The 13508-nt window shown below is 50.5% G+C and overlaps 5 protein-coding genes across 5 annotated transcripts; 4 read left to right on the top strand and 1 right to left on the bottom strand.

The window, feature by feature from the left end:
• Nucleotides 1-144: 144 nt before the first annotated feature.
• On the top strand, nucleotides 145-1596 carry BJX68DRAFT_239257 (NAD-dependent epimerase/dehydratase family protein). Its single transcript, XM_071040496.1, has one exon. It carries the CDS (start codon nucleotides 256-258, stop codon nucleotides 1303-1305), a length of 1050 nt encoding a protein of 349 aa, XP_070898054.1. The 5' UTR covers nucleotides 145-255; the 3' UTR covers nucleotides 1306-1596.
• A 224-nt stretch (nucleotides 1597-1820) lies between these two features.
• Nucleotides 1821-5985, top strand: BJX68DRAFT_255988 (uncharacterized protein; the record flags this gene model as incomplete). The annotated part of the gene is made up of 4 exons (XM_071043128.1): nucleotides 1821-2042; nucleotides 2092-3780; nucleotides 4207-4269; nucleotides 4378-5985. The coding sequence occupies 4 exons, from the start codon at nucleotides 1821-1823 to the stop codon at nucleotides 5983-5985; spliced, it is 3582 nt and encodes a 1193-aa protein (XP_070898053.1).
• Nucleotides 5986-6244: 259 nt separating this feature from the next.
• Nucleotides 6245-7244, top strand: BJX68DRAFT_107437 (mitochondrial import receptor subunit TOM22). The gene is made up of 3 exons (XM_071035854.1): nucleotides 6245-6450; nucleotides 6515-6804; nucleotides 7028-7244. Exons 1-3 carry the CDS (start codon nucleotides 6336-6338, stop codon nucleotides 7082-7084), a joined length of 462 nt encoding a protein of 153 aa, XP_070898052.1. The 5' UTR covers nucleotides 6245-6335; the 3' UTR covers nucleotides 7085-7244.
• A 475-nt stretch (nucleotides 7245-7719) lies between these two features.
• On the bottom strand, nucleotides 7720-10215 carry BJX68DRAFT_239250 (uncharacterized protein). Its single transcript, XM_071040495.1, has 4 exons — nucleotides 9824-10215; nucleotides 9368-9766; nucleotides 8485-9316; nucleotides 7720-8422 (listed from the first exon to the last, which is right to left on the bottom strand). The coding sequence occupies exons 1-4, from the start codon at nucleotides 10101-10103 to the stop codon at nucleotides 8152-8154; spliced, it is 1782 nt and encodes a 593-aa protein (XP_070898051.1). The 5' UTR covers nucleotides 10104-10215; the 3' UTR covers nucleotides 7720-8151.
• Nucleotides 10216-11337: 1122 nt separating this feature from the next.
• On the top strand, nucleotides 11338-13323 carry BJX68DRAFT_107411 (putative MFS sugar transporter). The gene is made up of 5 exons (XM_071035853.1): nucleotides 11338-11521; nucleotides 11576-11916; nucleotides 11976-12213; nucleotides 12263-12783; nucleotides 12837-13323. The coding sequence occupies exons 1-5, from the start codon at nucleotides 11481-11483 to the stop codon at nucleotides 13175-13177; spliced, it is 1482 nt and encodes a 493-aa protein (XP_070898050.1). The 5' UTR covers nucleotides 11338-11480; the 3' UTR covers nucleotides 13178-13323.
• The last annotated feature ends 185 nt before the right edge of the window (nucleotides 13324-13508 follow it).

Here is a 13508-nt window from a genome sequence, read left to right as displayed (position 1 = left end):
CCTGGCGTGCAATAGGCTATTCACCAGATGGCCTCCAATAACAAGATCCCATTTAAGCGCGATGGTCTCGTCGCGGATGAATCAAGAAGCAATTTGTTTGCGAACACCGAAAACAAGTGATCTAATACTAATGGCAGTTTGTCATCACTCCAATCCCGATTTGTAATCAACGAGGCCCCAAGGCTGGGCAATATGTGAATTATATACTTCGACTCACAACAGCAGCATCGATTCAGCAATCATACCAGCTATCCCATGATGCCACCTCGAACTGTGCTTGTTACCGGCGCCAATGGCTACATCGGAAATGCTGTAGCACGCGCATTCTCTCGCGCTGGCTGGATCACATATGGACTTGTTCGCTCGGAGAATGCCAGTCGATCTCTAGAGCTTGAAGAAGTCCTACCGGTGATAGGCAAAATTGACGACGTTGAATCGCATCAGTCCATTGTCCAGCAATTGCCTGCAACTGTCAATGCTATCGTTTCTACAACGGAGAGCTTCGACAACTATACCAACCATTTCAACAACACCGTGAGCCTTCTCCGGACCATCTCCCTCGCAAGCAAGGCGAATGGCATACGTCCCCTGGTCATCATATCGTCGGGCTGCAAAGACTACGGCATCGGCCCGCATTACGATGGCGCCAGTGACTTACAGCCACATACCGAAGAAAGCCCTCTCAATCCGCCCGAGCTCCTCTCCATTCGTACTCGATCATCGTTAGAAATCTTCCAGCACAAGGATGCCTTTGCGCCCGTGGTGGTGCGTCCAACCAATGTTTTCGGCCGGTCTGCCAGTTATTACCGGGGTTTCTTCGAGGTTGCAGCCCGTTACAGCAAGCTCAATCAGCCCTTAGTCCTCCCGGTGCCTCCCAGTTCCATCTGCCATGCTCTTCATGTGGATGACTGCGGTGATGCCTACGCCGCACTCGCAAGCCATCCGCGGCCTGGAGAGGTAGAAGGACAAGTCTTCAATATTTCCGCTCGGAGGTACGAGACGGTGGATGAAATTGCAAAAGCTCTCCTAGCCGAATACGATATCTCAAGTGGATTGAAATACGTCGAGCCTAATGCTTTACCGCAATCGGAGAATCCCTGGCCACCTGCTCTCATTGACTTTCCTCAGTGGACTTCGTCGGAAAAGTTGCGCAAAGTCACCGGCTGGAGTGACGTGCGGCCATTATTTTCAGAGGCTCTACATTTGTATCGCTTGTCCTATGAGGCAGCGTCAGCTGGCGGGCATGATAATATTCAGAAGATAGCGGAAAGAGAGAAGCTGTTCAAGGAGAAATATCGAGCTTGAAACTGCTGGGGCACTTGGCGCTTGGTGTGTAGTCGGCCGAATTCTGGCAAAAGAGGTATAGGGGCAGCATTGCCCACATCGTCTTTGATAACAGTGTGCGGTGTGCTCCGGGGAATCTCCAGTAACTATCCCCGGAGGCGGGCCGCCGTGGCCCGCTCGGGGTATAGCCTCGGCATGGGGTATTCTCGAAAGAATTTTCAAGACAGCAGGGGAAACTTTTGGACAAAGGTAGACAAACAATAGAAGAAATCACGGACAGCTCGTAAAGAAGTACAAATAATATGCTGAATCCAAGACGATCGCTAGCATCGTCCGAGTCGGGCCGGCTTTTGGAGGTGCAGGTGCGATTTGGCCACTAGACGTAAAAGGAAAGGTCAGTATCGCGAGCACTCGGTAGGTATGAGCATGCACCATATAATGGACCTTCTTTATCCACCCCCGATCTGTCGTTATTCTTTCCCCTTGAATTGAAAACAATCCGAAGGATCAGCCTAGACAGATTGGCCACAAGAGCAATGTCTGCCAACGGATCTTCCGAGAGTCCCCAGGCGCTATGGCGGCACACTGCGCCTGAATCCACACAGATACACCAGTTCATGAGGGAAACTTCCGAAAAGCACGGAGTGACTCTAGACGACTACGATGATCTCTGGAAATGGAGTATTTCGGAGCCTGCTAAATTCTGGGAGGATACATGGCACTATACAGATATAAAGGCACATACGTCTTATGATCAGGTGAGCAGAATCATTATTGTTACCTGAACGAGGTCCTGATTTGAGACAGGCTATGGGCTCCGAGACGCTTCTATTCCCTCGGCCTCAATTTTTCAACGGTGCAAGATTGAACTTTGCCGAGAATCTCCTCTATCCGGCCAGCTCTCCTGACGAAGATGCTATCGCGATCATTGAAGTCACCGAGGTAGATCGCGAATCCATCTCCTGGAAGAATCTTCGGGAACGTGTTCGGCAATGTGCCAATGCATTGAAGACAGCTGGCATAGAAGAAGGTGACAGAGTTGCAGGTTTTTTAGGGAACCATGCTAATGCAGTCGTTGCAATGCTGGCGACGACATCCATCGGAGCGTTCTGGACAGGCGTTTCACCGGACACAGGAGTCCATGCTGTCCTTGAACGTTTGAAGCAGATTGAGCCCAAGGTTCTATTTGCTGATAATGCCTCCCTCTACAATGGCAAAGTACATGGTGCGAGTGCCAAAACCAGGCAGATTGTTGCTGAGCTGCCGAATTTGGGGAGGCTCGTCATTTTCGATACTATTAGATCACATGGTGTCAGCCTGGAAGGGCTCTCACCCATAAAGGGGGAAGCATATACATATCAGAACTTTCTATCTACGGCCAGCAACCCTTCGGCCCTCCTTGAGTTTGCAAGCTTGCCGCCTGAGCATCCGGTCTATGTTCTCTACTCCTCAGGCACAACCGGGGCACCAAAACCTATTGTGCATGGCTCACTGGGGACGCTGCTGCAACATAAAAAAGAGCATGTGCTTCATTGCGATATTCGCGCTGGGGACCGCTTGTTCTACTTCACTACGATCACCTGGATGATGTGGCATTGGCTGGTATCTGGTCTGGCCAGCGGTGCCACTATTGTCCTTTACGACGGTTCACCTTTCCGGCCATTAGACCTGGAAGGAGGGAATGGGGAGATGGCCATGCCACGTCTGATTGACGAACTGAAGATTACCCACTTCGGAACTTCTGCCAAATATCTCTCTATGTTAGAGCAAGCCGCTCTCAACCCAAGAAAGCATCCTCATCGTCCAGTCACTCTACAGACCCTGAAGGCGATTTTCAGTACCGGGTCGCCCTTGGCCCCTTCGACTTTTGAGTACGTTTACTCCTCGATTCACTCAGATATCATGTTGGGCTCGATTACTGGTGGCACCGATATCATCTCACTCTTCTGCTGCTGCTGCCCAATTCTGCCCGTCTACAAGGGCGAGATTCAGTGTCGGAGTCTAGGAATGGCAGTTTCTGTCTACGACTATGCTGGCAACGATATTAGTGCCACCGGCGAACCTGGTGACCTTGTCTGTACACGGCCATTCCCTGCACAACCTGTCATGTTCTGGCCACCAGGACCTGTCGGTGCAGAGAAATACCGCAAGAGTTATTTCGACGTTTTCGGACCGTCAATTTGGCACCACGGTGACTTTGTGCGTGTAAACCCACAAACCGGCGGAGTTGTCATGCTAGGCCGAAGCGACGGTGTTCTGAAGCCGGCTGGCGTTCGCTTTGGCAGTGCGGAAATCTACAACATCCTTCTGAAGCACTTTGCAGATGAAGTAGAAGATTCATTGTGCGTTGGGCGAAGGAGAGAAGGGCTGGATACGGATGAAACCGTGGTACTGTTCGTGAAGCTGGCATCTCGAAGCGAGCCTCTGGCAAGCATGCCAACTGATCTTGCAGGACGCATACAAGCCATGATCCGCAAGGAATTAAGTCCTCGTCATGTCCCGGGCATCGTCGATGTCTGTCCAGAAATCCCAGTGACGTCAAATGGCAAGAAAGTCGAGAATTCCGTGAAGCAGATTTTGTGCGGTCTGAACATTAAGATTGGAGCCAGTGTTGCGAACGCTTCGTGTCTCGACTGGTATCGCGCATGGGCGGCTGAACATCCTTAGATATTCATATAAATAGAGACTATAAAATGCATTTGCTCTGTTAGATATGAGTCTGGGTACGATAGCCGTTTCTGCGATGACGTTAAAGAGATGAAAGGGAAGGCGATTAGATAAGCCGCTTTTTGCTTGTCCTCCGTCCTGCGGCCACCAAAATCCTCCTCGCAAAGCAGCTTTTTCTCGACGCAAACCTTGAAAGGACGCGCCTTTGGTTCGACGTTCTCCCGAGCATTACGGAGCGCACATATATATCGCAAGATGCGTCGCTCAGTCTTACGAGCGGTTGAGTCCGCCAAACCGCTTACCCGAGTGCCGCGTTCGGTCTCCAGAGGCTTCAGCACCGTCATCGAGTCGGACTCAAAGGTAACGGGCAACCCATGACCGATGTGTCCATTGACTTGTTTCTGATCTGCTTTCTGCTCGTTACAGGATCCGGCCGAACTAGATCAAATATCTACGCTTCCAAATGGCATACGCGTCGCCACCGAATCCCTCCCCGGCCCCTTCGCCGGCGTCGGAGTTTACATTGATGCTGGGTCTCGCTATGAGGATGCAAGCCTGCGAGGTGTGAGCCATATCATGGATCGTTTGGCTTTCAAATCTACCAAGCACCATACCGCAGATGAAATGATCGAGACACTCGAGGGTCTCGGGGGAAATATTCAATGTGCCTCTTCCCGGGAGTCTCTGATGTATCAGTCTGCCAGCTTCAACTCGGCCGTCCCGACAACCCTCGGCCTGCTGGCGGAAACCATCCGTGATCCTCTTATTACCGAAGAAGAGGTCCTTCAGCAGCTGGCTACCGCCGAATATGAGATTAACGAGATTTGGGCGAAGCCCGAGCTCATCCTGCCGGAGTTGGTTCATTCGGCAGCTTACAAGGACAACACACTAGGCAACCCGCTTCTCTGCCCACGCGAACGGCTGATGGAGATTAACAAGTCAGTCGTGGAGAAATATAGGGAAACCTTTATCCGCCCGGACCGGATGGTTGTTGCGTTTGCGGGTGTACCGCATCATGAGGCTGTGAAACTTACAGAGAAGTTATTTGGGGATATGCGGGCCCCCAACTCGAGTGATGGCCCTACCATTTCTGGCTCTGGTGTTGATACCACTCTCTCACCTGGTAAAGAAGGACAGCTGCCGACAGTTCCTCAGTTTACTCCGACGTCGACAGCCTCATCCGTCCCACCCGCACCTACATCCAACTCAGGCCTCCTCTCAAAGCTACCGTTTCTCAAAGGTTTCGGATCGAAAGATGACTCCTCAGCCGCTGGTGGTCTCGAGTTGACCCGGCCTTCTCACTATACTGGCGGATTCCTCACACTCCCTCCCATTCCTCCGCCAGCCAACCCTATGCTACCCCGGTTGAGTTATATTCACCTCGCCTTTGAGGCTCTCCCAATCTCAGACCCCGACATCTACGCTCTCGCGACCTTGCAGACCCTCCTTGGAGGAGGTGGGTCATTCTCCGCTGGAGGTCCAGGAAAGGGCATGTATTCGCGCCTATACACCAACGTTCTCAACCAGCACGGTTGGGTCGAGAGCTGCATTGCTTTCAACCACGGCTACACAGACAGCGGCATTTTCGGTATCTCTGCCTCATGCAGTCCCACCCGAACAAACCAGATGCTCGAAGTCATGTGCCGGGAACTTCAAGCTCTGACCCTTGACACCGGGTACACAGCTCTCCAGCCACAGGAGGTCAACCGTGCAAAGAACCAGCTTCGCTCATCACTCCTCATGAATCTCGAATCTCGCATGGTCGAGCTTGAGGATCTCGGCCGTCAGGTCCAGGTTCACGGACGTAAGATCGGAGTGAAGGAGATGTGCAAGCATATTGAATCTCTCACTGTTGAAGACCTGCGACGCGTGGCGCGGAAGGTCTTTGGTGGCCAGGTCCAGAACAAGGGACAGGGCACCGGAAAGCCTACCGTTGTACTGCAGGAGGGTGAGCTTGAGGGCTATCAATTGCGCCCATTCCCTTGGGACGAGATCCAGGACCGGATATCAAGGTGGCAGCTCGGAAGGAGGTAATTTAGAGTAGATTCCTTGTACAATATTCTGTCTACCACGGGACTCTGCATTATTCACTCGATGTATTTAGATAAATATCAATATTCATGTACAATATCCAATTGGATGAGATGATAACACCATAAAGTATCGGAGCTACTAATGAGCTTTACGGAGTAGAGTGTGGTTGGAGGAAAACCTCGGACCGCAATGGTAGTGCTTTACCGCTTTTGGTGGTCGGGAAAAAAGTTGGAACCGAACTCCATCAAGCCTCCGTCCATCTTCAACTCTTTTCGCGTCGTCATCACCTCACTTTTCAACCACAACTTCTTACCCAGATTTCACGAGCTCTTCCAAACACATCCGCCACAATGGTCAAGCTTACAGAGGTTGAGGACGAGCACTTCGCCCAGGAGAAGCCCCAGGCCAGCAAGCACAACGTTCTCCTGGCTTCTGATGACGAAGACGACGACTACACCGACACTGGTCAGTCTCCAACGACCACCTGCCTTCGCTATCAAGTATCCTAACTGGTATATCTATTGTTCAGAATCCGAGATCTCCGTTGAGTCCGACTATGACCTTGAAGGCGAGACGCTCTACGAGCGCCTGTCCGCCTTGAAAGATATTGTTCCTCCCTCCGCCCGTCTGCAAGTCACCAACACTGTTTCCACCGTCACCTCGTTCGCAAAGTCTAGCATTGCCTTCAGCGGCAAGGCGCTCTGGATTCTCAGCACCAGTGCCTTCCTTCTCGGTGTCCCGTGGGCTCTTGCGTACGCCGAAGAGGAGCAGTACATTCAGATGGAGCGTGAGCAGGGTATGATCAAGGGAGCTAATGAGGTAAGCCACAGTTGATTTATTTGCTACTATCTTGTCGGTGCTTTTGATTGCTCGTCGCTTGGATGGTCTTCGTCATTTGAGCTTCCGTCGACCCCGATCTTGAAAACTTTTCTGTCGCGTTGGTTTTGCCAAGACATTGGAGAACTGGCGTCATCGTTCGCATCTTGTTTAAATGCGAGCTCAATGCAGTGTGTTGCCGATGACTGACTTTATTTTCTATCAGATGCTCGCCCCCGGAGCTCCCTCCACGGATGAGCAGCAGGCTCAGCCTACTCTATAGATAACACCTCTACCTCCATTCGAGAACGCGGACATGCCGAAAGATAGAAGCGCCTTGTCCTCGTCCACCGATCGCAAATAACGCGGTCGATATTTAATGTCTGCCTCTACTTACTTGCGTTGTTATGTCGGCTTTCCATATGCTTCTTGGGGCGGAGCGATCACGCATATCGTGGCGAGATCAGCGCTCACGAAGCCGAAAGCTGAAAACGCCTCTTTCAAAAATAAAACCATCAGTGTTCCGCTATATACAGGTTTACGGTTTTTTTCGATAAGGGACATAACGGCGGAAGCAATGTTGGCTTTGAATTCGTCTTTCTATGTACCACTGGCTGGGGATGGCGCAACAAATTCAAGCATTGGATCGGGCTTATGGACACGGTTTCTCCTCTTTTGCATATTGCTGCAGGACTGCTTGGATTCTTATAACTCTCTCCCTCTCACCTATTCTCTCTCCTTTGAAGCTCTTTTCTCGCTCCAAGGTATTGTGTATTTGTACAACCGGTTTCGCTTTTTTTTTTTTTTTTTTTTTTTTTTTTTTTTTTTTTTTTTTTTTTTTTTTTTTTTTTTTTTTTTTTTTTTTTTTTTTTTTTTTCTTTTTTTTCAGTTATTCTTCATGTAATTTCTTCTTATGTGGTTTCATGTTCATTCTTGATTGTCTTATTGACTTATGTTTCTAGATAATGGAACGTGGATGAGTTTAAAGACACCATATATACTCGCGCAAAGCGTGCGCTGACTGTAGGAATGTTCATTTATATGGAATGCTCATAAAGAAAGTGGAATAGAGTAAGACCAGATCATGAAAACGTTGCCCGGGTATCAAACTAATTGCACCGAAAATCATGCGCCCCCCCAATGTGATAAACCGGATGAAACGCCTCTCGAATGATAAAAGATAGTCAAGCCCCGAGAAGAAGTAGAGAGGGCCTCCAAGGTGAATAAGAGTAAGGTATCTCGTAGAGAAGCACCAGGAGAAGAAGACACTCGAGGAAACGGAGACAAAGCGCAGGTGTACAATCAGAGTGTCTGCAACTTCGTCAGTAATTCTCGCGGCCTCCGTTGGTGTCAGGTAAAGAGGCATACCGTTGACTCCCTCGCAGTCCTCAAATTGATATGGAAATCGCGCCACAACTTCTTGACTTCTCCCGATTCAATCATCTTGACGAAGGCCTTGGCAGCATGCTTGTTCTTCTTCTTCTGGCTCATGTGACTACGTTTGATGATCTTCCTGTCCGACATGTAGCCCGTTGTCCGGAGGTGTTCGACGACCCATTCGTTGAGGTGGAAGCGCCAGTGGGTTAGAGTATGTGCCATATCTGCGTTTTTCATACAGTGTCTGTAATGTGAGGATGTGTTAGTAAATGCTATGGGGTTTTTAAAAGGGAAAAGGCAACAAACCGTCCGAGGTAAAATCGTTTGTCTTCATCTGGTAAGACGTAGCCGTCCCGGTCTCTTTCTTTGCCATCGCTGTCTTCTTCGCTTCCTGATTGCTCTTCATCGCTGTCTGCATCTGCGTCCGCTAACGGCTCGAGCGTCTCGAGCGAGTATGCTTTCCCGTACAGCTTGATGTCAAAGGACGCTGGGTGTCCGGAGCGGTTGCATGCGTCACAAGGGTGCTGGAATTCCGTCGGGAATTTTGTAACTTCGAGCTGTGGCCGTGCTAGCAGTGCCCTGCGGAAATCGGTGCTCCAGACAGATGATACAAGCTGCGAACCTGTACGCCCTCGGACTTCTTGTTCGAGCTTGTCGAAGGCTACCCTGTAGACAGGATCTGACCGAGGGAAAGCGGGGTTGAGTTGGTTGTGCACCATCCATTCCACGGCATCCTGGAAATAATCCTTCAGCTGTTTGTAGGAATGACGAGAGAACTCGATTGGTATATCCTCCAGACCGGTAGGAGCTCCAAGCTTGTCGTCTTCGTCCTCCAACACAAAGTCGTCCTCGTAACGGTCGAGGTCATCGTTCGCTCCTATCATAGATTCGACGTCGCTGCCTTCACTCTGATCAGCCCAGCTTCGGAAGGCCGGCTGGCGGACTGGCGCTTCCTCATCTTCCAACTCTTCCTCATTATCTTCCGACTCTGACCCTTCTGGTTGTGGTGATAGCTGATGATCTTCGTCCTCTTCCTCTTTCTGCCCAGCTCTTCGGCGTCGCAACGCTTCAAGGTGTAGTTGTCTCTGAGCCCTAGCTGAATTGGCGATGTTCCCGCGAGTGCGTGAGGTTCTGACGACTATGCAAATGTGTTAGATAGAATTGAAGCGATAGCCGGAAAGAGATGTACCTGAGTCCTGTAAATCCTCGAGATCCTCCTCTAAGTCAATCCTGTCCTGAGCCGAGTCTCGGCGTGGGGTGTGAGGAACACTGGGCGATTTAGAAGCGACAATCCGAATCTCTTCATCCGAAGAATCGTCGTCAACCACGATAGCTTGAGGTGCTCCGCCACGTCTCAATTTCCGACGAGGCCGAGAAACGATCTCATCCACATCACTTTCCTCCGACTTCTGCTGTTCTTCCGACTCCGAGGAATCCACCGGTCTCTTCCGCTTCATTGCCCTTGTCCTCGTGGTTTTGCGCGCGCTGTGTACAATGTCCAATTCGCTTTCGGAATCCTGAGTAGCCGTTGGCGGAGAAGGAGGCGCAGATGGAGTTACATTGTTCGAGGTGGATTTTTGTGATGAACCTAGTCATTCACATACAATCAGACAGAGACCTCAAAAGTGAGTACCCGATCACATACCTCGTTTCTCACTCCGCGGGCGCCTTTTAGATGGTTTCCCAACATCCGAATGCGACGACTCCTCGGGCGAAGGCTCGACTGTCACAAACGGCGCGGGCGCTGAGCTTTGCTCGCCAGCTGATCGGCCTCGGCGCACAGTGGACATTGATGGGTGAGTGTAGCGAACATTCGCTTTGCGACTGCTTTTGTCATCTTTAATTTCTGAATCGAACTCTGCTGGTACAAAGGCAAGCCGTGTTTGCTTCGCCTTGCCTTTGGATTTACCGTAGGTGCGGGGCATAGGTAGTGGGGTACCTGAGTGTCGCTGATCGGAGTTTGATTGTAATATCGCAGCTATATCTCGGAGTATATAGTGGTACTTTCAAAGTGTCTAAATGATGATGAAGTCAAGGTTATGGAGATGGAGCTTCTTAGTTTCTTGCGGCAAAGCGCGGTGGTTCGCGTTGGGGCTGGCGCGAGAGCACGTGATATAAGATTGCCATTTAGGTCCGTGACATTGCATCTTTTCACTTCTCAATCAAGGACATTATTTATGCTTTTTTGTGGAGCCTATAGTGATTGACTTTCTGAGTGGCAAGGGGATTGGAGCAGTACAAAATTAAGTTGGATGCAGACATATTCGGAGTCATATTCCATCGGCACTTTTACCTCAATCGAACCTCATATTTACCGTCACACTTGCTGGATTTTCCCAAGTGTCAATCCCAAGACTGACGGCGGAGGAAGTTGGAACGAAAATACCATTGATGTCTAGCCGTATGGCATCCGACATTCGCGTCCGGACTATAACCGCATACCGGTCTAGTCCTTACACACGGCCCCGATAGGAAGTGTGGACACGATACGCCGGTTACCCTCCATGATATATCGGGCAGATGGAGCCATCTACTAAAGTATCAGCAGCTCAGAGCAAAAATGAGACTGCTTACGGTGTGCTGAGAAAGAGGGCAGGGGTGTTTGGCATGTGACTCCCCAATCGTCTAGCTGAACCTCGTTCTCTCTCCACCTCGAGTTCCGTCTCGCGCAGTGTCTCACTGGCGACTACTTTCTGAACTCCAAGCTTGGACGCTGATTTAGCCGATTTCAAAAAGCATCCCAGATAGTAGATACTCCATTGGTGGACCTTGCTAGATTCCTTCCAACTGTGCTACTACCCTGATTCGTGGAAACACGAAGGCCCAGATTGCCTCGGCGGAGAAATTCCTCGAATGCCAACCCCAGATTTCCCCCGGACCAGGTCCGCGACGTCTCTTCGAGCCACCAGTCGGTTCTAGAGCCAGCAGCCCACCACTAAGAAATGTGGAAGCTTGGAGACCGCTTGGGAGCAGGCTTGTGTGGGAGACCATGGTCCCACCGGGAGAGTTCCCCATGGGTGTCTCCTTGACTCGTTATCGCTATCTGGGGCCTCCGCTGGCGCGATGGGGTGAGGGAGGCTAATATATCGGCTGAATCCTACTGCTGGGCTTTCTGGCCCCGTGCTTCCTCTTTTCTCCTATAAAAACCGGCAGGGAATCGCCAGGAACTTCAGATCAGCCAGCCGCTCTCTTCATCTCTTGGTCTTTCTGGGCTTGTCTGGGCAAACAGTTAAGCAAACGGGCGCATCCTTTTCCGTCCTGTCTTTGCTAGCCAAGCAGTCGAGTGCTGCGAACAAGCATCAATGGCGATTAACTTCCTTGGCTCCAAGAGAGCCTACAACTGGTCAGTCAAGAACGCGTGCAATTAGAGTAGCACGACTAATATTGTGTGTTCTAGGTACATTTCTCTTGTTGCGGCTGCATGCATGGTGCTCTACGGATACGATGCATCTGTATACAATTCCGTGCAGGGCTCAGACAACTGGGTCGCCTACTTCAATAACCCAGACGCAAACCTGATCGGCGCAATCAACACATCGTATACAGTGGGCGCCATTTTCGGTGGCTTCTTCTTGGGTGGTCCTGTTGCAGACTTTCTGGGGCGTAAGTTCGGTATGGGCATTGGTTGCGTACTGGTTATTGTATCAACTTTTATGCAAACCTTTGCCCCGCGACACAACATCGGATGCTTTATTGCTGGACGAGTCATCATCGGTATTGGTCAGGGTATTGCCTTGAGTAAGTCATTTCTCCCAGAGTGTCAACTAGTCAATCAAGCTGACATTTCTTTTTACAAGCCGCGGGTCCTATCTACATTGGTGAACTGGCGCCACCTGAGATTCGTGGAAAGATCATGACATTCTGGCAAATGTTCTACTCAGTCGGGTCTTTCATTTGCTTCTGGGTGAACTACGGCTGCACTCAACACAGGGAGAATCTGGGCGAGTGGGACTGGAAAATGGTCGTCATCTTCCAACTGCTTGTCCCAGTGCTCATTCTAGCTCTGTTGCCGACTATCCCCGGGAGTCCGCGGTGGTGAGTTCCTCTGTGCACAATCAAGTATGCATGACTAACACGGAAGCAGGTACGTCCAACGCGGTAACAACATCGAGAAAGCCCGTGCCGCACTTGCGTCAGTGCGTGAGACTGACGAAGAGGTCGAGGAAGAGCTCCTTCGAATCCGTGAGGCTCTTGAATACGAAAAGGAGGCTATCTCCAGCAACTATTCTGCGCTGTGGAAGGACAAGTCGCTTCGCAAGCGCATGGTCCTTGCTCTCATCATGAATGCTGGTCAGCAGGTGACTGGCCAGGGAAGCCTGAACTCCTACTCGACCAAGATCTATAAAAAAGTATGGGACAATGCCGGAAAAATCGCCCTGATCAATGCTCTCAACGCGACATTCGGCATTCTCTTCACCCTCAACGCTGTGTGGATTATTGACCGCTTCGGCCGTAAATTCCTCCTCATTGTCGGAGGCATCGGCATGGGTATTTGTATGATTATCGTTGCAGCCGTTGAAACCGAAACACCATCGGTCAATGGCATAAAGTCGCAATCGGTCGGTATAGCGATTGTGTTCTTGCTGTTCCTATTTATATTCTTCTGTAAGTCAACCCTTCCACCGTCTGCTCAGGGTCGGCAGCTAACTCTATCACAGATAAGCCTTCTTGGGGTGCTACCGTGTGGATTTGGACTTCGGAAGTCTTCTCCATGAACGTTCGTGCGCAGGCCGTCGGCATGGCGTCCCAGACCCAGAACGTCGCCAACACCATTGTCCAGCAGTTTTTCCCGACCTTCCTGGACAACTGCGGCTTTTACGCGTTCTACATGTTTGCCGGGATTAACTTCCTTCTCGCGGTGTTTGTCTGGTTCTTCATTCCTGAGACCAAGCAAGTTCCCCTGGAGGAAATTGATGCGCTGTTCGGTGGAGCCAACCACGTCACCCGTGGTGAAGAGCTCATGACTTCTGAGAAGCAAGTGGTCACTCACAAGGAGTAGAGGTGTGACTTTCCACGTGTTATGATAGACAGGGGTTGTGGGAAGTTGGTGGAGGAGGAGTAACAGCCTTATCCTAGTTATCTGATAGGAGCACTATACCAGGCAATTAACAAATCATATATCATATCTGCTCTAACCGGCTGAAAGTTCCGAGTTTATTCATCAATTCGCTTTCAATCTGAGCCAGCCATCTCTGTTTTTTATATGCATGTCTAACTGAGCTCAAGATCTCCGACAATCACGAAACCGATGGTGTCAATCCAGACTAAAACTCGTCACAGCCAACCACCATGATCCGACTTGGAGACCCATGACTCTCATGCATATAGTA

Source organism: Aspergillus pseudodeflectus (genome assembly GCF_044049435.1).
Source record: "Aspergillus pseudodeflectus strain CBS 756.74 chromosome Unknown BJX68scaffold_27, whole genome shotgun sequence".
Classification (NCBI taxonomy): Eukaryota; Fungi; Ascomycota; class Eurotiomycetes; order Eurotiales; family Aspergillaceae; genus Aspergillus; species Aspergillus pseudodeflectus.
Note: the sequence above shows the minus strand (reverse complement) of the source record. Positions and strands in the feature narration are given on the sequence as shown.